The sequence below is a fragment of the Balearica regulorum genome, chromosome 5, assembly GCF_011004875.1.
Source record: "Balearica regulorum gibbericeps isolate bBalReg1 chromosome 5, bBalReg1.pri, whole genome shotgun sequence".
Classification (NCBI taxonomy): Eukaryota; Metazoa; Chordata; class Aves; order Gruiformes; family Gruidae; genus Balearica; species Balearica regulorum.
In genome coordinates, this window is record NC_046188.1 from 51247618 (window position 1) to 51275043 (window position 27426).

The following is a 27426-nucleotide window of genomic DNA, read 5'->3' on the forward strand; positions in this document are numbered from 1 at the left end:
GTGTTTATTGTACATAGGTACAGAACATTCTTTGATAAGAGGGTGCCTGTTAAGAACAAAACCAAGTCCCTTGTACTTTGTTATCACACCACAGCAACTAGATTCCAAATGTGTATGAATGTGTTGGGACTGCTGCTCAATAAGCCTGCTAGCAACAAATCACCTGGTTTTACTCTTGGGTAACAAACCTTCTGCCAGTGGGGACTCATGTCTGAACTTACTAGTTTTAAACACAAGTGAAAAATGGCACAGTGTGACAGCTTAGATCAGTGCTAATTTGCACTGCAGGTGGTTGTTGGTGTGTCATGTTATTTAATTGGACAGCAGTCAAACCCCATAGGAGGGGTAAGTCAGCAGTCACACAAGTCACTATGCCTTTCTCATTGAACACTTGGGACCAACACACTTGACCGTAGGAAGAAAGGCATATAGGAAAAGGAGATTATGGACAGCACAGCTGTGTTGTCCTTGGTTTTGACTCCTCCAGTGCCAGTGGATGTAGTCCATTCTCTTCCCAATTTGTTAGGACAAATATGAACAGGGACACAGAATTAAAAAAAAAGCTGCTTGATCAGTTATAAAAATGAAGAGTGCTTCATTTCTCTTGATTTTAGAGATATGTCGACGGGGGGATTTCTGACAACTTGCCACGATATGAGCTGAAGAACACAATCACAGTGTCTCCATTCTCAGGAGAGAGTGACATCTGTCCACGAGACAGTTCCACGAACATGCATGAGCTGAGAGTCACCAATACAAGCATCCAGTTCAACCTTCGCAACCTCTACCGCCTCTCAAAGGCCCTGTTTCCTCCAGAGCCACAGGTGAGTTTCCTGGCAGCACCAGAACTTGGGCACAGTAGACAGGCACTGGCTATGCTGTGCATTTTAGCAGTAGAAGATTCCAGATACTGTCAGTTTTGTATCTCTTGTTTGTCTGTTTTTTAACCTTGACATTATCAACCCAGTGATGTGGCAAAACTTGACCGTCTGCCTGGGTTGAGTTTCTGCCATACAAGGTTGTATAGGTGGCTGGCTTTTCTTTTGCTACTGGGAGATCTGGAATTTAGGTGGTAGCAGTTGCTTGGAAAGTATTCCTATGTTGTGCTCTCTGGAGCAGTGTTTGCCAGGAAGTTGGGCTTACTTGTAAACAAGGATGTATCAGATGTCAGAACCAATGTGCTCCTGAGTGTTTTAAGGTCAGGATGGAGCTGCCAGCCTGCAGCCAGTGACTGTCTCAAAAAGTGCTATTAGAGCAGGTGGCACTGCAAACAGCTATGCATTCTTCTGAGCAAATGCAGCCTCACATAGCCATGGCATTTGGGCATAAGCATGCATTCGTGTGCTGAATTACTTGGACAAGTTTTTCCTGCTCCCTCTCAAGTCTTAGCTGGCTTTATCTGCAAACGCAGTGGCCCTTCCTGGTGTCTGCTGGGAAGTATTTTGGACTGCTTGTCAGAGTGACTCAGTGAAGGCTGCCCATAGCAGCATCAGCAATAGATGGGGAAATTAGGTGGCTGCATCTCTAAGCCTGTACTTAGGTAGGATTCCAGGTGTCCTTTCTAACTGAATTATCATGTGATTCCTATATCCAATGTATTCATGTTATACCTCCCATTCCTGCTCAAAGCCCAGGAACAGCTGGCAAGGATGAGACTTGTCTTTCAGGTAGCTCAGGAGTCAGGAGAATTCCTCTAAAGCCAGCATTGAGCTGGGTGTTTGTTTGGCTCAGCCAGACAATCTCTAAATGAATTGCTCTTGCCTTTGTCTGCCCACAGGTGCTGCGGGATATGTGTAAGCAGGGCTATCGGGATGCACTGCACTTCCTGAAGAAGAATGGTAAGGCACTGCATGTTTGTAGGGTGCACTGACTTGCCTCTTCTGTGCCCAGGCTTGGTGGCATGGCTTTGAGGATAGTCAATGGTGGATATGAAAGGCGAAAGGGTAGAATTAAGCTATGCCTCAGATATCAGAATGTGGAATTTCTATTAGTAAGTCTATTTTAGCACTTCAGGAAGCAGAGCTGGAGTGGACACCTTTCCAGTGCAATGCAGGACTATAACCACTCTGATACCAAAGTGGTGATTTTGGCACAACTCAGTGTTGAAGCTACTTAGCATGTGCTCAGTACTACACCAAATGGCACTGGTGTCTAACAACTGTGTTGTACCTCATGCAGATAGGGTATGTCTGATGTGGCACAGCAGTGCAGAGTGCAGGCATGCCCTCAAGCAGCCCCCATGCCTGGCAGTTTGATACTACTGTTTCATTCAATTCTACTTGCAATTGCTGGACTTCCTTGCCTCCAACTGTTGTAGCAGGTTGAGTGTGTGTTTAATGCCACCTAGTGTCAATTTATAGCAGGCAAGGCACACTTCCTTGCTATGCATACCTTTCTGGACTGAGAGCAGTCATGCAGCTGTGTTTGTGGAGTAAGCTGCAGGAGGAAAATCTTGCCTGCAAGATTGGTGACTAGCAGATTATAGCAACAAAACACTGTCAAACAGCGCCCTGTGGTACTTAAAGGGGAAAAGTTAGAATTTCTGGTGGGGAAAGAGAGGATGATCTTAAAGCAGCAAGGTTTCTAATTCATTGTGGTAAGCATTTCAATAGGTGTCAGCTAAAGAGGCTGGGTATGATGTCTGTCTGTCTGAGGGGGGTTAGGGTGAAGTGAGGACTAACACTCTAAAGGCTAGGCAAGGCAGCTAGTTTGTATCATCCTTATGTTACGACTTCTCAGGTCTCCTTCATCGTCCAAGTCCTGCCCGTCCTCTCCTTGCCATAGAAGCCCCTCCAGGAGAGAAGACAGACAAAGAAACAGAAGCTGAGGACCAACTAGAGGACAGTACTGCCCTTGCTGTTGTTGAAGAGCACATCTTTGAACACTTGCCTCCCAGGCTGAACCAAGGTATGATCCAAAGGGAGAGAGCCCAGGCAATCTTCCTGTGCTGCCTGGACCACTTCAGAGGATTACTGGGACATGTGGGTATTGCTTGTGGCTGGGCTTGGCCATACCCAGGGATTGAACTGGCACCTGCTGATGCTTAGATGGAGTTGGGACCTCTCAGGTGAAGTTGTGGCTTACCCTGTGGAGGCTGAATTGGGAGAGGTTGACTCATTTGATGGTGTCCTGCATGGCAAGGAGAGGGAGGAGATCTTGTTGCTCACCCCTTTGGGAGTCTGATAAAGCCAAAAGCTGCTGTTCTCAGCTGTGCTCAGAGAATTACTACCCTGAGCAAGACTTTCTTGAGAAGTGGAAGGTGGAGAAGGGGAGATCTCAGGCTGAGTAACTTCTGGAGTATGGTAAGGAAAGGGATAGTCCCATTGGGGGGATTCAGCCATGCTCTCTTCTGTCTCCAGCTCTTCTGGAGGCTTGTGCTGAAAGAAGAAGTTTCTTGACTGGCATCACCAACATGCTGCCTATACGTGTGGCCACAGCAATGATGGTCCCCTATATGCTGCCTTTGGAGTCTGCAGTTTCCTTCACTGTCAGGTAGGCCTTCATCTGGTTCCCTCAGTGGTGGTCTTCCCAGTGCAGCGAAGTGTTTGATGTAGCTGGTGTAGCATGAATGGACAGAGTAGGATCCTCTTTAACTCTGCAGTGCCAGAGTTCCTGGGGAAAAAGTTCCTGCCACTTATCAGATATATATATAAAAAAAACCAAACCCAAAACCTTTTATACCTTCATGTGTCACTTAGCTACAGCCAATGCTTCCAGCTTGAAGGAAGATGGCTGTGTGCTGGAACATGCCCTAGAAAATGCTGATAAACTTTGGAGCCTGGAGAGAGACTTCTGAACTGGGAGTGCAGAGGTGAAAGTAGGAACCACACAAGAGGTGGTTCTCCTCTGGAGCGAGGGGTAGAGTAATTCCAGCCATTTCCAGCTCTATGTTTAGCTGGAAAGACAAGTCTTTCAGACTTGTTCTTAGTACAAAGTACCCTATGAAAAGTTTCTGGAAGGAAATAGCTTGTGATAGAAAGGCTTAGGGAAAAACACTTTCCAACTTTGAAAATGGATGAAAAATACAGAAAATGCAGACACGAGATGTAAAGAATAAGTTCCTTGGTTGTTCTCATCCTTCACAGCTTCTCCCCCTTAATTCTATGAATGGTAAATGGCTCTTAATGCATATGTCATTAAAAATAATGGGTAACCATTGATAGGAGGCAAAACTGGCGTTCTTTCCATCCTGTCCTTCGTGTGGACCAACTAATGGTTGTCTCCTGTCTCTTTCCAGGTTGCTGGAATGGCTCCCAGATATCCCTGAGGATATTAGATGGATGAGGGAGCAGATGACTGAAATCTGCAACTATCTTGTGAAGAAAGCCAAGAAGAAACTGGGCAGCCATCTTTCAGCCAGGTATGGCTGCTTTCCTCTGCAACACTGTTCTGGAGGAGCCCTCCATTTCCCCTTTTACATTTGACTTCTGCAGACTCTACTCCATTGGAGCAGATCAAGTAAGGCACACATTGACCAGAAGGATTTACTGCCCAATCTAAAATGCAAATCTGGTCTGTGGTCTGTTGGCTTCCTTAACTGTTGGATAGACTTAGCATATGGTCTCCTTCCTTCTTCCTGTTACAGGGCAGGACCTGTAATGAAGCTGTTGCTATAGCAATAGGGCAGAAGATGTAGGTCTGATTAAAACAATGTGCTAGCTTATTCCATGCTCCCTGTAGAAGATAGAGGTATTTGTCTATATGGCATTTGCTGGCCCAGGATCCCCGAAAAGTTCCTTCTAAGAGGTACTTGTGTTCAAATAACCTTTTCTGCCTTGAGATCTAGGTCTGGTTTAGGGTGGGGAGGCACTAGGGTGGCCAGGAAACACCAGAGGGTTTCCAAATGAGACAGTACTTTGGTCTGTGTGTGCACCTGTGCTTCTGAACTGAACTCCCTGCAGTAGGCCATGGCTTGAGGCTGAGGCAAGACTGTGTTGCTTGGATGACAATAAGAAACTGTATTACAGTAGTAGGCAGAGTGTCCCAGCTGTGTTTTGGATCCTAGTAGAAGGGGGTGATTGTTGCCCACAAGAGCTCATGATCTGAGTAATCAAGAGATGTGAGGGGCAACATCCGTGCACACACAGAAATGTCTGATTACAGTCATGCAATCAGTGGTAGAATAACACAGCTCTATGGTTCTGGAGCTCTGGTCTGATGACCTGCTCAAGTCTTCCCATGTACTGATTCTTTGCATGTGTTTGTCTTTCAGGCTTTATTATCACCTCGAGCTTGGAGGGCCCCAGAGCCTGGCAATTTCTTCCACATCAGCTTGTGGTGAAGCACTGCCTATGTGGATGAGAAGCAACCGTTCTCTATCTGATGTCATGATGAAGTGGGAGGAGTACCAGCGCCAGCTCATGCTGGGCTTACTCTGCATCAATGTGGACATGCAGGCCTCGCTCTTCCCTCGGGAAGGGTTTCAGATAAAGCTTCCACCTCTAGACTGTGCAAAAGAGTGCCTGCCACTCTTCTGAGCCTGCTGCTGTGAGGGGATGAGGGTGGGTGGGAAGGGAGAGCATGTAGGGTGGGACCAGTCTCATCCCTCAGCAGCCAGCTGCCCTGTGCTCCTAAATATGCTGCAAAGGGGACTTCCCTGGGGATGGAGACTGGTCAAATTGATTGTAGCCATTTGTTGCCCACTGGGCCAGGCAAGGGATCTCCATGTTTGAAGATACGTGTGGGCTGATACCTTGCTCTAGACTTGTGTTGAAGCCTGGCCATTGCCTGTGGCCAGGCTGATGTCGACCCAGCTGGGCTCTCCCAAATAATGCACTTTGAATTGCCATTGGCTTTTTACCGCCAAATGATCAGGGTGTAGATGATGCTCTCCAGTTCATACAGCTTTTAGTTTCCTTTGTTTTTTAGAGCATGAGTCTTGTTTTTTCTTAAATCATCTGGCATCCCCTAGCTCTTTGTGCTACTGAAAGATGAAGTAACTTCTTGCCAAACCAATTTTTCTCATGGCTTCCAAATCTCTTCTTGGCTTTCTTCTTTGCTGAAGCCACATGCTTTCCTCTGTCCCTTAACTGCATTCCCACTGGAAGCCAGAGCTGGCTCTGCTGCAGACTGCACTGGGACTGCAGAAATGTAGAAAAGTTGTGTTTACACTGATTCATGTTGTCATGGTCTCTCCCTTTTTGATTTGTGTCCTCATGGAACTGCTGCAGCTTGAATTCTGAGTGTTAAGTCATTGAGATTATTTTAAAGAAGTAATTTAGACAGAATTTTTTTCCAGGGTAACATGTTGACAGGAATGAGGCCTCAAATTCACTGTGAATGGAACTGGTGTGGGGTTGCCCTGGAAAAGGTCAGCCTGACTATCTTGGGATCAGCTTAGCAGCTGAAGCAATGTGAAGCACTTGTAGGAAGGTGAGATTGTGCAGAGTGTGTTATTTTTGAGTGGTTTGTGATGGAGTGTCACAGCAAGTGCTGAGGAGGTGGCTGCCTCTGACAGAGGTCAAGCTTTGCTCCTTGAGGGCTGTACAACTGAAGGAAGTTCCAAGGAGATACTGAAGGGACCTTCTGCCAAACTGGGGCTTGGTTCTATCTTTTGCTCAAAGAGTTTGGATGTTGAGGCTTTGGAGTGAGAAGGATTTAGGCTTGAAGCTATACCAGCCTCACAGCTTGCCTGTCTCATGTTGTGGCTAGCAGGTACAGCTCTGCAGCTGGCAATAACAGGAGCATGAGAAGTGGAAGTGAAGTTAGGAGTGTTGGTGCATATGCAGCCTGCTTGGAACTGGCTACTTTTGTCTCTTAAAAGACGAGAGCTAGTTGGGTCTGTTGCAGGGCAGGACTCTGCCTTGTAAGGTACTGCCTTCTGAGAGGGAGTCTGGTTGTGACTTGCTGTGCAGAAGCATGAACTCTTTTTGTTCTTCACAGAGTAAGACATAGCTTCCTGTGGGGATTGCATGTACTTAAGCTTAAGTCCTTGCACTATGATGCAAAACCAGCTCCTGGTATCTTTTTTCTGCAGTGTATCTAGCTGCATGAGGTGTCTTCTACCTCTCCTAGCACAAACAGCATGCAACTGGCCAAAGCAAACATATGCTGTCTTTGGGGAGCAGGACAGAGTATCTGAAGCTGATTACGTAACCTATACATAGAATAGTGATTTATAATAGACTCTCTTTTGCACCTTTGTTTTAGGAAGGGAAAATGACCCCTTTCTACTAGTAGCTGGAGAAAATAGTGAATCTGGTCAATCACATCCGCACAAGTAGTGTGGGTGAGGTGGCGGGTGCTGTTTCCTACCAGCACAATTGTGCACTGGGCCTGGGTTTGAGTGTTTGTGGTGGTGGTTGTGATAAGCATCAGGACTTTTCTGCAGTGGCCGTTGCAAGCTGGGAGGCAGACTGGGCAGCCATGGTGCTGACCGACTGTCCAGTAGATGTCAGTGCAATTATGAACTTGTGACTAAGAGTATCACCCCGCTGCCCTTCCTGAATGTAACCTAACAGGGGCCCACATAGTTTATGAAGTGGGCCTGCACTTATGCAGTCAGATTTAGTCTTAAGCTTAACATAGTTAAGGCAATTAGGGAACAGGGAAGTTGCTACAGGAAGAGAAAAAATTGGAGGATTCTGAAACCAGAATAGCAATATTGGGTTATAACTCAAGTGAATGTTGTGATTTCTAAAACCTGTGGAAAAAGATCACTGCTAGATGGATATAACTCTAATCAAAGTGAACCAGCAACAAGCTACTGTCAGTTATTGGGAGCAGGATGACTTTGAAAATTAGAATTGAGAAAAGGTGTTTATTTTGTGGTTTGGTGTGGGATTTCTTTTCTTCCACTGCTTTGGGCTACCTTCTTTAGTAGTACAGCTGCTTAGTTTGCCAAATGCATATCTCTTGTCCCTAATGCGCACAGAGTAATTGGCAAGAACACATAGATATTTAGTGGCAAGAAATGAAGGCATTTCATTTAGAAGCAAAACATCTGTGAGGGGTAAAGCTGGATAAGGAAAATCCCGTGCTTAGAAGCTGCTGTCCTTTTGACTCTGCCTTGTTTGTGTTAATACATGGGTGGAGAAAATGATGCAACTATTTTTTTTATCCCTTCTTCCTGGACTGGTAAAACCACTGAGTGATTATGTAAACCACTAAACTATGAAACAAAATTCTCTTGGCAAGAGCGCACTAAGAAATTGCAGCTTGGCACCCTTATCCCCTGGATCTCCTCTGTTCTCCTTTTGCATCAGAACTGACTGGGCTGGTGCACTTGTCTTCCAGTGCTCTGACCTAGAAGGCTTGCTGGTTCTGGTCCGTGCATTTCAAGAGACTAAATGCGGTGCCTGGTAAAAGGCCTGAGTTCCATTCTATATTTCACCTCATCTGTAGTTTATTATATTAACCTCTGAAAGAGAAGCTTTTGTACACTTCAAACTGTAACCACAAACCAATGCCTGACTTTATATATAAAAGGTCTAACTCTTTAGGGAGGGAAACTCCTGTTTTCCCTATGCTAATTTGCAGGGTGTGAAGGATACTGGGAAAGCACCACTCTGTATTAATCCTTTCTTTGCCTGTGTTTATTTCCCAAGTGATGCAATGGCTGTTGTGTGATAGCTTGTTGGCTTATAGATTTAAGCTCTGATAAAAGAACTGCAGATCTGTCAAAACCCTCCTTAAGAGAAGTTTCACACATTTGCTTGAAATTTTTGCTGCTCATTCATTACAGATTGCAAAAGATGAAGAAAGTAGGGAAGATCATCTTGCCTGCTGATGCAGAAAAAGGGCTGTGGCTGCTTCTGAAGAATAGCTTTTTGTTATGCAGTGCTGCCTTGTCTAGATCAGACCCCACTTCTTTGAAATCCCTGGAAACCTTATGATGGGCTCTGGGTTGGATACAGAGGGGTTTATTGTGATAGTGCTAACTGGAATTCTTCAAGCCTTTTGTTCTATGTGTACCTCATGGCACGTTATCTTCTGGGTAGCAGTTGCTCATTAACCTACACTTGTGAAGGTCACAGGAAGAACAAGGTTATCATCTGTAGCAGTCAGTCCCTCTTCTAGCAAAATGTGTGGCTGGGCAGCCCAGCACATAATTGCCGGGGCTTGTCTGCTCTCAGTATATGGTGGTTGAGCAGTCAGGTTCCTGGACCAAAAGTTCATCTTGCAGTCAATGTCCAGTTGTCCTCCTAGCATTCACTTGAATTCTGCAAGAGTCCCAACCCTTGCTGTTTCCACTGTTTCACATAAAGGGTCTGTGCCTTCAGGAATTCACTTTTTTTTCTCCTTCCTGTGACACAGATACTACTTGCTGCTTTTAACAAGGCTAAGGTGAACTTGTGCATCTAACCAGCCCCTAACCTGTATAACACTGTAGAGTTATGTTGTGCACAACAGCCTGTATCTATGGCATGCTCTGTAAGCCACGATGTGCGTGTGGTATGTTGGGTTTGGTTTGCTGCCTGCCCTACTATTAACTGTTGCAAGCTGATTTTCAAGGGGTGGGAGACAATACTTCTGATGACTATCTATAGGACCTAGGAATTGTTCTCTCATGACTTCTTATTCCGCAGTGGTTTTGTCTATTTTTGAAAACTAATCTAGTCATTCACCCCTTCCTCTGAGGGAAGAGCTCTCACTTTTGCCAAGGCAGTTGTGGGAGAAATAGCTGAAGCTCTGTCTGTGTTTCCTTCTTCCCCTTAAATCAATGAGACCACCACACCTGGCTGCCATGTCAGCCAGTTTGTTTGTGCCAAACATGCCCTGTGCCTTTACAGTGGGCTCTGTCCTGCCTGCCCTCTGTGTCCCTGCGGTGTCTACCTTTCCGAATGCTGCAGATTGTTCCCCTCTCCCTCCTTTCCCTTGCCTACTGGTGGGACACACCTCTGTTTCCAACCTGCAGGCATGTCTCTAACCGTGTCCATCTCGCTGTGTGGATCCATATCAGCCCTCCTGCACAGGGAGGGGAAACCTCTAGTTACAAACAGAAGACTTAAAATTTTAACATTGAAATAAAATCTTTTTCTTCTGGGGTTTTCTCTTGCTCTTGAAAACAACATCTAAAACAGCTCTTTAAGCTAATTGTGTCCTGGGACTGTGCTACTGTCACTGAGTTTGAGAAGACACTTAAGCACACAACACAGGTGGAGATCCTGTGGAAATTACTGATGTCAGAGCAGCAACTAGACCAGCAATAGCATATGCAAGTCACATATTTACATGGCAATGTCACTAAGTAGTGTTCACAGTCACTTTAAAAGTTCAGTATTAAATTGTTGATGCTTTTTTCTCCTGTTTCTTTTTTTCTAATGTTTTGCTGAAGAAAATGTAACTATTTATTTTGGCAGAAATATACCTTCTAATAAAACCTTTCTCAATATATTTATCTGGCTGTGGTAGGTTGCTTGCCTTGCCATTTAAAGATTTATTAAATATTTTTTGAATGCACTGTACAATGTGGGTGTGTTTTGCTGAGCCCCATCACTTCATCCTGTTCAAAATCCTCTCAGGGTAAAGAATTGGGCATTGACCTAGAGGTGAAAAATGGTGCATTTTGGCCTGGTTCTGACTTCCTCAAGCTACACTATCCCAAATTATATTAGTCTGTTTTGTTGGAGCATCTGTAGCCCCTAGTTTCCAAGAGGAATTAAGCACCATCTTGTGGGAACTGCAGGTGCTTGGCACCTGTGAGGATTAGTAAAAAATTATTCACAAATGCCAGGGGCATCTCTTGGGGAAACTGAACCCTGCCTCTTAGGCCTGTCTTTACCAGTTGGTGAAAGAGATGACACTGGCTGCTGTGAATCTGTGTCAGTTATGTGCCAAGGTCTTTCCTGGTTAATCTCCAGCTGGGTCATGTGGAAGCTGACAGCCCTTGGACTCCAGGGAAGGGCTGGGCCTTTCCTTAGCTGTGAATTGCTGGGCTGTGGAGCTGGGATCCTTAGGGCAAGAAAAATAACACTGCGCAGGTTGGGGTTTGTTCCTGCAGGGTTTAGGCTCTTTTTTTTTTTTTTTCTTTTTTCTTCCCTCTCCTTTATCCAGTCTTTTGACAGCAGGAAAGTGTTGAAAAATATTTTGTTATGTGCTATCACAGGACAGGCACAAGTGCTGTAATTAATATTATAGCCTGCAGCTGATAAAGTAAACACCTTTTTCACCTCTAGTGGCAGCAAAAAACAAACATCGCAAGTCGGTGCCGTTAATTGCTGAAGTTGATCTTTCTTCCATAAATCTGCCCCGGGAGCGGCTGCGAGCAGGGCTGGGTGCGCGAGCCCTGGCCTGCAGATTTCCTGTCTTTTGGGAGATGCCTGGGGGTGGGTATTGCTGCTTGTCCCGGAGGGAGGCGGCCGGCGGAGGGCTGGCCCCGGGTGCCCCGCTCCTCAGCCCGGCGCAGCCTGGCCGTACGGCGGGTTTTCCCTCGCCCGCCCGCTGCCCCGCTCATTTCCGGGTCGGGGCCGCCTCCAGCGCTAACGGCGGCTCCTCTTGCCCGCTCCCCCGGGCAGGCTGGCCGCAGGTGCCCGCTCCGCGCCGTTCCGCTCCCCCTTTGCCGGGTCAGGTAAGCGGTGCGAGGGGCTCCCCGGGGCGGGCAGCGCCGGCGGCGGCACCGGCAGTGGCCGGGCGGGCGGGCTGAGGGCACATTGTCCCTGGGGACAGGTCCCCTCACCGGGGCGGCTGCCCCCCGCCATTTTGTGCAGCCACCGGCGCCCGGGCCGCTGGGCAGAACCCCCTCAGGGGCAGGACCCCCTCAGGGACCCGAGCCTGTGACGGGGAACCGGCGAGGACCCGGCAGGCGAGGTGTTGGGGAGCGGCCACCCCAGCGAAGGGCACTGGTAGCGCCTGCACCCTCACTTCGTTGGCTTCCCCCCTCCCTCCCTTGTGGCTGTGGGGAGAGGGGAGCGGAGGGCTGGGAGGACTCTGTGTGCTGCGGCAGTCCTCGCCTCTCCAGAGCCACACACGTGCCTCGTCCCCAGCTGTCAGTGGTCCCTTGCCAGCAAAGGATGGGTATGGTTCCTGTGCAAAGCCACCTTCTCTACTACACAACGCTCCTGAGGTGTAGCTGTGGCCATGGGATGGGGAGCACTGCTCTGGTGGGATCCAGGCTGGGGAGGTGCTGTCCCTTCTGCCTTCTCTGCTCCTCTGTTGCTCTGAAGTCTGCAGGCTCCTTTCAGAGGAGGTCCAGGGGCTTTGGTCTCGCATGCTGGACCTGAATGGAGATCTTTTTATTTTCTCATATTTTTTCAGCATCCTCTGTTCAGGCATGTTCTTTCTTGCCGCAATACAGGTGCAGATGCTGCTGCTGCACAGTAAAGATGCTGTGGATCCCTATGCCAGCTGCATTAGTGCTGCTGCTTCTCTTTGGAAGGAAAAAACAGCAAGCTTTCCCTTTCCTAAGACTGCAGCGTCTTTTTCTTTAACATCCCATGCATATGGGATGCACTTCAGTGAACTTGTGTGTTGAACCTCAGGTCCTTCCTGTAGGACTTCCTGAAAACAGCCAAGGGGGAAGGCGGCCAGTGATCGCCAGCCTTGGACACAGGGAGACGGCTGTGCTCAGGAATATCGTGAGGAGCCAGGGTAATCCAAATAGAGCTTGCTTGTTTAGACATGACCCGTTGAGTCCTTATTCTGATGGAGATGATGGCTGTTGTACATCAAGGTGCTCTCAGAAAACTGGTAACTTCTAGCCTTGCCTTACCCAGGTTCAGGGGTAATTGCGTCTTATTTTTCATGTTCTAGAGCTGTATTTATTTCTGAGGAACAGAAAGCAGGTATATACAGATGAATATACATATGCATCTCCTTTGGGCTACGGGAATTGCTTTTCTAGATGAAACAGATAATCAGTCTAGTCTGTCCTTTCACTCGCCAATTCATGTGGTCCAGAGAAGGTTCTGAGAAACTGTATTGGATTGGAGTGGAGGAATCCTGTCTTTGCCAGGGCATCCTTATGCACAGAGACTGATCTGAGGCATAAAATTTTAGGATCCTTCATAAGATAGTATAAAATCTCTCCAAAGCTATCTTGTTGGGCAATGTTGTTCTCATTCTTCAGAGCATCACTTTTCTCTTGGTCTCTGCTGTGGCAAGCTAAGCTGTGGCATAAACTGTCCCACTGGAAAGTCTGCTTGGCTGTTTTGTCCCTATCAAGTAGGAAGATTTCTCCCCCCACCCCAGTTTGATGCATCTAATGAATCAAGATGCTACCATCTACTGATCTGAAGATTGTATTCCAAAGGAGGACACCATGTGGGGCTGCCTTTAGCAGGCAACAAACAGTGCTAGGAGTCTGCTGTTACTCATGACTTTGCCAGGCAGCCTCAGAGAATAAACTAATGGGATGAGGACAATTGGTATAAATCATATGGGCACAGCTCCAAGCACAATGTTCTTCATGGTCAGAGAGCTTTGCAGATATTGATCCTTATGTACAATAAACTAGGTTTGGTTTCCATAATGCAGCCCACATGTTACTGTCCAAATCTTTTTGATTTGGTAAGACTGCTCTGGGGACTGAATCCTCCCACCACTCCTCACCTGCTTGCAGGAGCTCATCTTGGATATAAAGACAGTGACAAGAAACTTCAGCTATAGCAAATGTGTCATCTTCCACTGACTAGAGCAGCATCTTCCCTGTTCCTGCCAGACATCTCTGCTTGATGTCCATATAAAGTCTGAGGTGGAAATACTTGGTTTACTTTGAATGTCTGAATCTTGAATGATCAATTTTGTTGTCACATTAAAAGAGCAGAATTGCAACAATTAGTAAGGCTTTCTGTCCTTTGCCATTGTGTATCCTTTGAGGTATGGATAGCCCAGCAGCTTGAAAGGGAGATGCTGTTGATGTTCTGATTAGCCCTTTTAATATTTTTCTAGCAATGTTCTCTTTTCCCTATCCTGTATCCTAAAGCTTTAATTTTTTGGCTGATGCTGAGAAGGATTTCCCTATGCATGGACCTAACTGCACATTTTGCTAAGCAAACATGACCTCTGCTGCTGTGCAAGGAGCACACTAAGTATTTCCCGTGTGCTGCTGGTGTGGCAAGGAGCACAATGTCTTCTTCTCAGGTCATATGTTCAAAAGGTTTGCCAGCCCTAAGCTTTTTAAAAACCATCAGCCGGACATTAAAGAAAAAAAAAGAGTTCCATGGGATGACATAAGTTGTTTGGTGGTGGTGGGTTTTGTTTTGGGTTTGGTTTTTTTTAATGATGTTCTTCATTTGCTTTCTCATGCTGATTTCTGATCATCTTGGAGGTTTCTGCATGTCTGTATATGCTGCCAGGAGTCCGTGAATCTCAGTATTTCACTTGACTGCGGGACCTGGGGGCCTCAAGTGGAATAACAAATATTGTGAACTTTGGGAGAAAATTACGCCAAACCTCAGGGTAATAGCTGTTGTGGGTTGTGTACAGGTTGTGGTACTGTGAACTTTCAAATGAAGTCTGGAGTCACGGTGGACCTTCCTATGCTTCATTTGGGGTAACATGATTGCAAAGCCTTGTAGACTTTTTAACCAAGTGTTTTTCTCTTAACCATGTGTCACAGAGCACTAAAGCAAGAACAAATACTGTCTTGTGCTCTTAGAGACTGTGACTTTAATTGCTGGTTTGCTTTTGAGGAAATGAGGTATGATACATTGCTCTGGAAGGGTACAGTGGTCTCATCTGGTTGGCATAACTGGAGGAAAATCTAAGGTTGAGAGCAAAGAGGCTTGTAATGTCCCTGCTTTCTATCTAGTGAAGTGTGTGATTGCAGTTAATTTAGCAGAGATGTCATCTGAAGGAGGAGCTGTTGTCCCTGCTACTGTAGTTTTAATCTCTGTGGTGGTACAAGACGTGGTATCACTTTTCTGCACCAGTTATGTGGTGGGGAAAGGGACTGCCTGGTTCAGAAGGATGTTTGAGGATTACATACACCTGAAAGCCCCACAGGAAAAGTTTGTGTTGTTCTGAGGATGGCAGAAGACCTCTAAAAATGTGACTGGGAGCTCTGAACCTCCTGACGTCTGCTGTGGTGGTCCAGCACTGTCTGGGCACAGGGCTGGCCCGAGCTTGTGATGCTGGTAAGATCCTGGCAGATGCAAAGATGTCACTGTTCACAGCAGATGATGTATCATGGGCTGAGGCAACCTGCATTTCTGAAGAGGAGATGAGAGTATGAATAAGGGGAGAGCTCTTAAGACCTCATCTGCAGCTTTTTGAAAGAATTAGCCTAGAATTTGAAAGAATTAGGCTAAAGCAATGCAGTGAAGGCTTGAAAAATGTCGAGTCCAGCTGTAGCTTAGCTGTGCAATCAAGGGAACAGTATCTAGGTGTTCATTGCTTGCTATCTCAAGCTCTTCAAGAGAGTAACAAGCAGGACATCTGCAGGAGGAGTAGGACTGGTAGCTGTGGGGTGTTAAAAATATGTCATTTAGGCTATGGAAACAAACCTTTTGGGGAAAAATCCAGCTATGTCTGGGCATACGTAGGTGAGTCCAGCCTCCCAGGAAAAAAGGGTTAGAAGCAGACCTGAGGCTAGCTGTAGGCCTTTGGCTGGCATAGCAGGAGCTTAGGAGAGGTGCAGGTGTGGAGAGGCACATCTAATGTGTAATACAGGAAAACTTGGTGGCCCTCACTGTAATAGTACCTGAATACCTTTTCATCTCATTCAGCAAAACATCTCTGAGTAAGAGTAGTGCTTTTATCTGCCTCAGTTTCTCCTCTGTAAAATGAAGAGGATGAAACTGAGCTCATCTCCAGCTGGGAATTTAAGCTGTAGGTGACCTTTAGGTTGACAGCATGACAATGTTTCTCTCCAGACAAATGGTCTGGCTCCCTGTAAAATAAAATTGACTGGCTTATCTATTGGCAAGGACTAGCATGGCTGTACTGTGCCTAGGGAAGGTGAGCTGTATGTCTCTGCTAGCAGCTAAGGTGAAGGTGAGATGAGATGTGTAAATATTGCTGAGACTTATTTTCCCCATAACTCTTGCCTGTGGACTATGTGCCCAGTTGTTTGTGGGGTGAGGCAGGCAGGCCAGCAGAGCCATCCCACTGTGGTGTGAATCACTGCAGGCTGAAGCTCCTGGCTTCTGCCCAGCTCCCCTCCTTGGCAGGTACGGAGCTGCTGAGCTGTGCCCAAGAAGACAGGCGAGCGTCATTGTCATTAAGATGAGATAAGATAAAGCGTGACCAAATCCTTGTTAACCGTGGCATGTGTGGCTAGATGCTGTCTGGGATTTGTGCAGCTCCAAGGAACAGCCAGACATTGCAGCTGTGGGGAGGGTTGCAAAGCCTCTTTAAAATGTGGGGACTTGATGCTGGAGCCCAAAAGGGAAGGTGAGTGCACCCCAAGGGACGGTGAAAGCAAAGGCCTGAAGGGTATGAGTGAAGGAACAGCCACCCAGTAACCCTGTGGGCAGAAAGACTTCTGCTGTGTGTTCCTGTGTCCTGCTGCAGCCTCTGGGGTTGATGTTGCTCCATGAGCAGCTCCATCAGCTCAGTGTCTTCTGAGTAGGGTGCCCTGGTATATAGCAGGGCTGAGGATCTCTTCCGCAGCAGCACTGCTAGAGCCTCTCTCTTCACTGATCAGGTTTTTGAAGTTCAAAGTGTCTGTTGTCCTGAACTGTGCCCTTCTGTCTGAGATCACGGGAACTAGGAAAAGGATTCAGATTTACTGGAGGGAAAAAGGACACATGCAGATGCCCTCACAAATGTACACGTTTCTTCCTTTGCATGCTTTGCTCCTGTGCTTGAGAGCTGCCTTCCCTCCTCCTTACCCTCTTTGCAAGGAGTTTGCAAGATCTCTGCTCTCCCTTTCTCCCCTTCCAGACATGCAGCCAGAGGAATAATCCTCTGCTCCAACACATATGCACAACCCCTTTTGATTTAATCCATTTCCTATGGCACAAAAGGAGTCTTTTGCTTCCCATGCAAATCTGGTTGCTCAGCCAAAGCTGCTAAATGCAAATGGACCACTTGTAGCTGTTCTCTCTGGAAATAGTGGCATGGGCTTTATGTAAAGCATGAAGATAAAACCTCAGGAACTTGGAGAGCAGAGCAATACGCAGATTTGTGCTGGAGAAAGGTCAGCACAGCTGTAGTTCATTCACAACCTGTTTCTGGACTCGTGAGGTGGGATAGTAGGCAGGGGGATATTTCAGGCTGTCAATATCAAAGAAATGAGCATTTATAGAAATGGATTAACAGTTACTAGTTATGGGTGTGTGAGGGTTGGTTGTTTTTTCTCTCTCCTTACCACCTCTCTGCTGCATCCAAGTGCAGAATTGATGCCGACTGTACTTTGGTGACTCAACCCATTCTGATGCCTGGGTCCCTTTCCTCTATTCAGGTTGGGCAAATAACGTTGAGTCTGTAATCACGCTTGAGAGCTCTTGCTATTGCCCTAGATATAGGGAACTGTAATGATGCTTAGATTGGCTTAATCCAATTTGATCTGAAAACCTACTTCTCTGAACAATAAATGTTGTGTGTGTGGGGTGGTATTCAAGTGTCTTTACTAAATCAAAAACCTTTTTGGGATCGGTGGATGAAGGCTTTTTCTTTTCAACGTGTACCACTAAATACACAGGATGTGCAGTATGGTTGAATTAGCATTACTATGGGAACCGTAACTTTTTGCATTTCCTGACCTTTATCCATGTAACGCTAAGGATTCATTAATGTGGCTCCAAAATGCTATTTATTTTTTTCGTGTGTTTGATAAGCTTTTTTGTTCCAATCAGTACTAAGAGAAGCTTTATAAGGGACCCCAAGAGAAGATTAGAGACAGGACAGGCTGCAAGGTGCAGAAGAGCAGTTTGCTCCCTTTTTTGTGGTGTTCTAGCAGCATCCCAGCCAAGACCATGGTTCAGTGTTAAGCATCACCTCTGCAGCAACCATAAACAAAATGGTGAGTAAACTCTCCTGCTCAGAAGCAGGTAACTCACTTGGTCTGGGTTTGTTTGGGTTTATTTGCCTCAGCTGCACAGCTAGAGCCTTCCCCAAAGGATGTGTGGTCCTGGGGCTGAGGCAAAGCTGAGCCTGTGAGGAGTGGAGAGGTGATCATCCTCATCTAAGAGGAGCAGAGCTGCCCTCTGGCAGCACAGAGTCCTCCCAGATGGCTCAGAGGAGCTTGCTGGCTCCATTAAACCTGTATTAAAGACAAGCCTGATGGTTTGTAGTAATCTTCATGTCCATTTTTTAGTCTGGGGTTTGAAATAACCATCTTAAAATACATGGGGAAGGACTCACCTTTACCTTTGTTTTCTGCAGGTCCCATTATCACTTGCTGCTGGGAGGATGGGGCTGTTTGTAGCTCCTCTGTTTGCAGGTTGAGGAGGTCTCTGCTGTTCAGATACCAGCTGGAGTCTTCTCAGTGGGAATCAGTGGAAGAGTAGTTTTTGCTCTCTGTAGAGGCTGGGCTTGCCTGCTCATGACTTGTATGGCAAAGCTTGTTTGCTGGGCAAATATTATCCTTGAGGGCTGACAAGAAGAGGCATTTAGGGCAGGGGTGAGCAAAGAGGACAAAATCATACCAGATGATGAAGAGCCAGCCTGCTAGAGTCTCCACAAGCTCTTTTCTTCTTTTCTTTGTCAGTTTCCAAGAAGTCCTTGGGTCTAACTAGTGGGAGCTGAACACAGCTGAGGGCAACTTCATACTCCCCGGAGCTCCCATTGAGCAACAAATCCCCATCAGCATCTCCAACTGTAGGTGGGCAGGGGGGGCTTTTCTTCCTTTTGGTGGTGCCGTGGGATAGAGGGGTGCTTTGGTCAGTGGCAAGATAGAGGGTGGCATCTCTGGCTGCTTTAGTGAGAAAGTCCTGAGGTGTGCACCCCAACCCTGGGGTGCATTTTACAGTGCTTTGGAAAGATGCTCCTTGCAGTGTCATCTTGTGCTTTACTTTTCTTTTTCCCTAAGCTCTCTGCGCTTCTCTTTGTGAAACAGGTTGCCAGCTATGTAAAAGTGGAATTAAACTTCAGGCAGGATTCACAGGAGTAGATTCTAGTCCTGCCCTTGTTGAAATCAGATGTGAGGTAGTCAGTGAGCTACCTACAAGCACAGCTAGAGTTTCTCAGGGAAGGGAAGTTTAGCATGAGACAAAGGATCATCTGCTTTCTTACCACTTCTTCCCCTCTTGCCTAAGGCAGCTCAGAAACAAGCTCTTCTCCTTCCCAGCTGTGCACAAGGCAGGATGACAAGGAATTTACCTTGGGAGTTTAACGGCAGGTTTTCTTGTGCTGCTTTCTGAACCAATGGCTACCAGCCTATGTTGGAGAGAGGATGAGATGCGTAAGGAGCATTGCAAACCACACCTCCTAGCTTGGACCCGCTCTGATACTCTACAGTTGCAGTGTTTGTTCTCTGCTAGCCGTTTACTGTGGAATATACTGCCAGTTTCAAGGAAGGGGAGTGATACTGTCGTGCTGCTCGAGGTATTTGGGGACACCTGCAGAGAGAGAAAACAAGGTTTTGTAACAGGGTGGTGGGGAGGTAAGAAAGTCTCTCCCTTCTGGGCAAGGAGTTATTTGAGCCAAAGGAAGTCTGAACAAGTTTGCGAGTTGCTGTGTCTCAGCAGAGTTTCTCCCTAGGAACTTTCTGTTCCGACTTCCTGCTTTTGCTTTAAAGCAGCAGAGTAGAAACGAGACAGAGACTTGTGGAGTGCAGTGGCATTGAATATCACTACAGAAAACAGTTGTTATTTCCCCTAACGGAAGAGGGAAAATTTATTGATTGGTTTACAAGAGCTGGAGGTGATTAATTAACAGGTAGTTAATGCTTCAGTTTGGATCACCCAATGTCTTTGCAAATGTTGAATTGAAGAAACTTGCTCTCAGTTCTGATGTTGTTCTGCAGGTTGCTTACCTAATTCTAGTAACTCATTGATTTGAGAAACTGCTGATTTAGAGTAATAGCTGCAATGGTCATATTTTTCAAAAGTAAAGAGGAAAAAAATACATGCTTAGAATATGTGGGATTGTGATGTTTTGTTATGAAATAGATGTCTTGAGCTGATTTGATTAAAACCTAAGGATTTTTTTCTGCATACTTTGTGAAGACTTAGAAATTTTTCTTTAAAAACGTTTGTCAGGAAATTTTCCACTATCTCTCATGAGCATACCTATTCCCCGCCCCCCCATTTTCTGTAATGCTACATCAGTGTTGGTGCTGTGGACTTCTGACTCAGTGACAGCTTTTGTCAAAGAGGGGGATTTCCAAGCCCCCAGTAATTTCACCTTTCCCAGAACAGTTGTAGAAGTTGAACAAAAGCACCTCTCAGGCAGCATCTGCTTCCAAGTTTGCTTCAAATGCTGTTCCTTATGTTGATTGCTCCTTGCACTAAGCTATGCCTGGTATGCAGGGAACATGCACCCTTCAGTTGCATGTGTTATCCTGCTTTGTGGAGGAGCAGTTCAGGGCTTGTGGCTGCTCAAAACATCCTTTGGTTTTCTGTCTTGTAGAAATATGAGGCTTTTAGTATTTTGTTATGATTGTCCCCCCAAATGAGAAGGGGAGAGGATATTTCTGATACCTTGTATGAGATCCTGGAATTCTGGATTGGACATTCAGACCGAACCTCTCTTCTTTAGGGAGAGGGAGTGTGGATTTGCCGGATCCAAGACTTCACCTGTGGCCCCTGAACAGTCTGACAGCTAAGAGGTGTCTTTACTCAGGGCATTGATTTAATCCTTTTCCAGTGCACAGATTACACTGGTTTTTCATGAAAGGTATTTTGCATAGCACAGCCAGCACCTCCTTAGCGCACAGGAAGGGGTGAATCTTTCCCTTTATATGGATCCTTAGCTGAGAGCTCTCCAAGTGTCACAGATCTGTGCATATGGCCATTTTCATCTCTGTGAGGCAGAGAACGTGTTAACTGTCATCTTGGAAATCAGCTTCACCCAGCTGCCTTGGCTCTGTTTGTTGTTTTAATAGCATTTGCAGAAAGGTCAAACTGTCCATGGGTCCCATACATTGCTCCTGGGCAAAACCAATATATCACCAGCCACAGAGAGGCTTCTCCAGGGACTTGTGGTGCCTAGAAATCCTCTCCATACTCATTACTCATTCCGACTTGTTAATATTTGCAAACCGTTTTTGTTCTTTAAGTGCATCTTGCAGATTCAGAGTAGCGAGGTAAAGTTTCTCCCCCTGGTCCCAGAAAAGGTTGTAGTGGTGAGATGACTGTGTCCAGCTCTCAAGAGAGTGGAGGTGAATTTCCTGGGATGAGGAAAACGTGGTTGAACTTCACAAATCCCCCCTGCAGTTGTAGCCCTCTGGATAAGGAGATTTCAAGTGCTGCAGAGAACTTGCTGGCTCAGCTGGAGAAGAAATCACTGTCTATCAATCACATGTATTCAGTAAGCAATGTGGGTGGGTGCTTTATCAAAAAGAAGTTTCTCCTTTATAAGAGGATTAGGTGGTCTTATGTTCTGGTTTGAATTTTATCTGTGCGTGTGTGTGGCAGCAGAGCTATTTGAGGACAACATAAGGCTATGAATTTTTGTTTGTATGAGGTTGATTTGAAGATAAAAGATCTCAATCAAGAAAGAGAAGGCTCTTGTCCCGCTTCTTTGAACTTATACCTGTGGTACTCCAGGTGAGATGGGGTTGTTGCAGGATATTTAGCCTTTGTGCAAAGAGGGCACTGAAGCAGCTGAGGAAACCTTGCAGCTGGCCAGGAGGGGCTTGAGCTCAGGACAGTGAGTGGCTGTTGGGAAACTTAATGAAGGAGTGACATATCAAGACCGGGAGCCAACTAGATGTGGCAGCCAACACCTTTCTCGTTCAGCATCCCGAGGTTGTGTGACAGAGAGATCATCCCCCACAAAGCTACACCAATTGTTTCCCTCTCTTACAACAGAGGTGAGAACTAGTGAAAGAATACCTACAGACTCTGCTGGATGAGTGTGTGTAGGTAACAGCAGCCCAGGAGGATTCCTGCTGAGGTCAGACAAGGTGCATGGCTGTCATAGAGAGATTCAGCTTCTTGTTGGAAAGGAAAATCTTTGTTCTGTTATTACATAGACAGCTAGAATCTGAGGACTCAAAAGGGAGGTCTGAGTTGAGTTCAGCACCCAAGTGATGGGTCTGATGGCAGTGATAGTTGTGGGAAGAAGCTTGACCTTGGGCTGTTGGAGTACCAAGTCCAGTTCCTAGGAACGTCCTTGATGAAAATGCAGTAAATGTCGAGGTCCTTTTGGCAGAAGACTCCATGTACTTTGAGGGTGGTTCCTGCTGATGAGAAAGCAGCCTCTATTTATGCTGAGGAACGGCCAGGCTGAACCAGCACTTTCTCCCCGACAGCAGCTAAGGGCAGATACCCCAGTCTTCCCAGCATAAATGTGTAACGATACTTTCCTAGTACGCTCTTTTGGCAGTTTGTGGCTCAGAAAATTTTCACCATAACAGATGTTTTGTGTAATAGTCCTTTATGGACAAATCCAGGGAAGAAACAACCAGCCACTTCTGCAGCCCATGAACACCTGTGACATCCTCAGCATCCCGTGTCAGTGAGTCCCATGCTTTAATAGTTGCAGACAAGTGCTTCCTTCTGTTTGATGTGCAACTGCCACCACCCAGTTTTATCTGAGGCTCCTGTATTCTTTTCTTAAAGACGACAGTGACTGGTGACAATTCTTCCCTATTTCTGCCATTTGGGAATTAGTTATGTGGGCAACTCCGCAAAACCCCAAATTTTTGCATTTGAAACTTTGTGCATCCATTAAAACCTATTACCTACTTACTCAACAAATGGCTGTTTCTGCATGATGTAATTTTGCCCTTGAAGTACTTCGAGGACACTGATGGAGTGTGTCTAGCTCTCCACCAGCACAGGACTGAGGGATGCCTCCTTTCAGTATGAATTTTCTCTGCAGGACACCAAGTGTGGTTGTGTTCCTGAGGGCAGGGGAAGAGCCTTGTGTACCGGTGGCTCAGCTGCCCTCAGGGTGTGAAAAGAGTCTCCACAGCAGCATTTCTGCTGATGTGTCCTTGGTGAGCTGCAGCAGCCAAGGTGGTGCTCGTCATATGCTGAGCGTTCCTGGATGACATCTTTGCTGTTCAATAACAAGTGGCATGAGCCCATCAGAAGTGCACTGACTTCTGATTGTTGTCTCTGGTACAACCTGCTCTGCATGCAAGTGCTCCCTTTGTAAAAGGGTTGGTAAGGCAGGAGGAAATCGCCAGTGATGTTCAATTAAACAAACTGAGAAGCTGCCCTGGATTTATGTAATTTCCTGTAAAGACTATTTGAAGAGCTTTGAATGCCAGCTTAGATCTGGAGCTTGTCTTCCTTATGGGGTGTTCCCGCTTGCTGCACCACCCCTTGGAAAACAGGAGGAGAGATCTTTGCTTGGGCTCCTGTGCTCAGTGTTCACTTTGAATCAAAAATGATCCAGTGTGTCTGATGTCAAGTGCCAAGTCCTCTGTCTTCTCTCCTTTTCCCACATCTGGGCTGGCAAAGAAAGTTTGTTTGCCACCTGCCTTGCCAGTAAGTATCACCAGCAGAGCAAAGTCCTTACTTTGCGGTCAACATATACTTGGTGTTAATGCAGGCATAATCTTCCTACTGATTGCTGAACTCAAAGCAGCATCTACCTTCAACTTCACATTACTGTTAGCAGTGTTCAGCTAACGTGAATAAAGGCTGTACTATCTCTTCACAGCTAAAATATCCTGTCTTTCTCAATTATTTTCTTGAGCTGATTGCCTCTGTCCTCTAACGACTGCATATTTGTGGTAGAACATTAACAGCGGTGGCATCAGTGGGAAACTTGATACTGCTCAGAGCCTTTTCTACTTGACTAATATTTACTTACTTATTGCTGGCTAACCATGTCCTTTGTGGATGTGCAGCATGATCTTCAGCCTATGGAAATACAATTAATTTTTCTTGAAGTCAAAGGGTGAAATATTGCTATTTTTTCCATTCCATGTAAGATTAATCCTTGTGTTGGATTGTATGAGATGTTGCAATGTTCTGTTCTGTACAGTCTTTTTTTTAAAAAAAAAAAGGTTCAGGAAACCTGTAAGCTTTTATAAAGCACAGGAATTTGTAAAAATGAGTTGGTTTTAAACTAGCTGTTGCTATTTGTCATGTCTTATTGCAGGTGTCCTCTTTATTTTCTGAAAAATCAGCTGTGTGATAGTTATATTGACAGATCCAAGACCATTAGCTGTTTATGGAAAAAATGTGGTTTGGATTTTGCTTTTAATTGTTGAGAAGTAACTCTTGGCACAAATATCATTAGAGGAAAAACTGATGCTTTGTCTCTCTACTCCCCAAGCAAAACAACCCAATAAAGCCAAAACCCCAATTAGTAGGAGCAGTTCCAGTGCAAACATGTGCCCTCAGTGTTTACAGTGCTAATGCTGTGACACTGTGCCAGTGTGAGAGAGCTGCGAAGTGTCGCTGGCTTGCGATGGGCATAGCTGGGGGATAGCACGTGGGTGTCATGGAGGATTTGTGGCAATTTCTGGAAAGAATATTGTTTTGGTATGTCATGGATACCTGCCTTTGTTGAAGACTTATTACATTGATGGTTCTTGGCATGTGTTGGTGCCTTCTGTTGTGTTGTTGAATCGGGAAGCATCCGTGAGTGTAGTTTTAAGAAGTTTATTTGTTCACCTCTTGAAATTAAAAAAAAAAAGAGAACTGTTACCAATCTCAAGCTGCTTGCAGACAGGAGCATGGAGTTGGCATGAAACAAGTTTCTCCATAGCAAGTTTTTTTGGCAAAGATCAAGAAGTTGGTATGATAAGTCAAAGAAGTGTTCCTCTGATGAACTTTGGTGATGAACACAGTGAATTGCAGCAGAGCACCTTTTTTAAGGTGTATTCAGAATGATTGAGCCCCTTGCAGCTGTCCTTGTTTCTGGGATATACCTCTGTATCGTACTGGCATATCCCATGATGAAGTCATCCATCGATACTGCAGCATGTGTTAGCTCAGGGCTATCAAGCTAGGCTAATCTTCTCCTGAGTAAACACCACAAAGGTTCCTGGTTTTTTTCCTGTTCCCTTAAAGGGGTACAATCAAGTGCATGCAATTAAGAGAGACAGAGAGAGAGAGTGAAGTGTAGCTCTAGATACTACACCTGATTTCAGGCTCCCTGCCCAGGGTGTGTATGGGTTTTCTTAGTTGTTTTTTTTAAAGAAAAAAAAACCTTTGCAAAACAATTGATATTTTTATATTTTTTCAGTGGTTTTTTTTTTCCTGCCATTCCCTTTGGGAAGGGAGAACCCAACAACCACCCAAACAAATTCCAAACAATGGAAAGAAATTTCCCAGACAAGGGAAAGAGCAAAATTAATTTTTGACAAAGTACACTGAGAAATAAGTATTTTCTTTTGGCTTTCCTCCCAGCCTTTTCAGGCACTATGGCAGAGCCTTTTAAAACATTTTCCACTAAATGGGTGCCTAGTTCCCTCTGAGCAGCTTTTGGAAATTCAGCCTCCGTGGAAGCTAGTTTGACATGGGGTCAGTGTTGTTCCCTGGCAAGGCCTCTGCTCTGCCTTCACCTCGTCAGATTTGTATGGCTGTAATGCATTTGTCAATGCATTTAGAATATGTGCTTTCTGCGTAATTGTAAATAAGTGCATTGGATCACTGAATCTCACAGTACTATAGAATCTGGGCTGTGTAGATGTGACTGTGTCCTACAAGGAGCACCTTTTTAGTAACTATTGGCTTTCAAAACATTGGAGGAGAAAGGAAAGTAGAACAAGCAGAGCAAGTGGCATATGTTTGATATAAAATAGTATAAGGACCTGTGAAGCTTATATTGCCCTTTTCTTTTAAAGTACCTGTTACTCAGCTGCTGCTGAGAAATGTTGCCATTCCATGAGGAACAAATGCTTTGTACTACCATATCCTGGTGTGCCCCAGGCATGCTTCTGCTGTGTGTTTATAATTTGCTGAATTAACAGGCTTCTGCTGCAGAGATCCCTTACCCCAGCCCTTCATTTCCTTCTCTTTGTGTAATGTCCTCTCGTGCACAGGGTCAAACTTGTCTCATTCATCAGGAAGAGCATGATCAATGCACAACTAAACACCCGGTGAATTCCTTCCCTTGAAGTTGTAAGACGCTTTTTTTCTGCACCAGAAGGGAAAGGGTGTGTGTTCTTCTGATCTGTTTAAATAAATGGCTTAATATTTAGCTTTAGTATGAGGGTGTTTTCGTTGTTTCTAATAATACTGTCTTAGGCAGAAAAGGAGGATGTCTTTTGGGAAACTTCCCAGCAAGTATCTGAGCACTTGAGTTTGTGGTACACCTTGGGTACCTACTATGTGCCTATCACGATTCTTCTTTAGTATTCCCTTCTACCACCACATCACCAAAAATTCAGTGGTACAGGAAAGCAAAAACTTGCTTTCCCTTATAGCTCCACAGGACCCAAACACCAGACTTCCTCTGTAATCCTGGGTAAGCCACTTAGCCAGTCGTGCTTAGTTCTTCCTCCTTTGTTAACTGTTGATTCATTGTATTGCATTGGGACAGGATTGCTAGGAATGCTGTGGATTCAGTGTGTGTGCAGTGCTCTCCAGTGACTGGGGCCATCTGAGGACCAGCTGTGGAAAATTTGGCTGTGCTCCCCACTCATCCTTGTCATCAGGCTGTGGAAAAAAAAAAAACCAACACCCAAAGTTGTCATGCGCACACAGTGGTCACGGTCACGTAGATAAGGGCTTGGCTGCTGACAGCATTTTAGCCATGACTTTTCTTTACCTCTTTAACACTGCTTACTGCTACAAGAAGCTTTCAGAGACAATAAATTGGAAACCATGACACTGTTACAGTATCTTGAAAGTGGGATCTCCCCTTTCCAGGAAAGCACCTTTGGTCTATTCTTCTATTTGTTGAAATCTGCAGTTTCTCCAAGTTCTGTGTTCAAGTCTTTCATTCTTCAGCTTTGAGGCTTTGAAACTATTTTGATGCTTGAGTTTCACATGTAATTATCAGTGTCCAGGAACCAAGTCTTAAAATAAAGTGCCAGTTGTCACAAGCATCAGAATCAAATTGGAGGAGCTGACAATCTATAAGCATAGACAGGTGATATGACTTACCCAGGGCCATGTGGCAAGCTGAGTGAGGATTAAAATTCATGTCTTGTGATTTCCCCAAAGAATGCCATGCCCATGGGATCCAGATGACTTTCTGGCACAGCTTTGCACAGGACAAAGTGCAGTTTATGCCTCAGGTGGTTAAAATATGCACGTAAGACTGGTCTGAGTTACTGCTGTATAGAAATGCAAGACCTGGTGTTAGCTGTCTTCACTGGCAGTTGAATTTCCTGTTCTGTGCTGTGTCTAAGATCTGTGTTTGCTTTCCAGGCTCTGGGAAAGTTGTCTTGCAGGAGCAGGGTGAATTTTTGCTTGCTGGGCCCCAGGACACACCGTGGCAGGAGATATCTGGAGCTTTCTCTCGAGCTCTGTGTCAGGTTGTTCAGGTGTTGGACACTGCCCAAATCTGGACTGTGCAGTATCAGAG

The 27426-nt window shown here is 45.7% G+C and overlaps 2 protein-coding genes across 2 annotated transcripts in view; both read left to right on the plus strand.

Annotated features, from left to right (window-relative positions):
* The window catches only part of PNPLA2 (patatin like domain 2, triacylglycerol lipase), a 30243-nt gene extending 19841 nt beyond the window's left edge, over window positions 1–10402 (plus strand). Inside the window, exons 4-9 of the mRNA XM_075754855.1 lie at window positions 615–824; window positions 1778–1838; window positions 2740–2907; window positions 3360–3492; window positions 4238–4360; window positions 5213–10402. Coding sequence (XP_075610970.1) covers window positions 615–824; window positions 1778–1838; window positions 2740–2907; window positions 3360–3492; window positions 4238–4360; window positions 5213–5477 — 960 coding nt within the window. The 3' untranslated portion in view covers window positions 5478–10402. The remainder of the gene's footprint in view (window positions 1–614; window positions 825–1777; window positions 1839–2739; window positions 2908–3359; window positions 3493–4237; window positions 4361–5212) is intronic.
* Window positions 10403–11242: 840 nt separating this feature from the next.
* CRACR2B (calcium release activated channel regulator 2B) overlaps window positions 11243–27426 on the plus strand; it is a 52667-nt gene continuing 36483 nt past the window's right edge. The window contains 2 exon segments of the mRNA XM_075754856.1: window positions 11243–11350; window positions 11352–11509. Coding sequence (XP_075610971.1) covers window positions 11258–11350; window positions 11352–11509 — 251 coding nt within the window. The 5' untranslated portion in view covers window positions 11243–11257.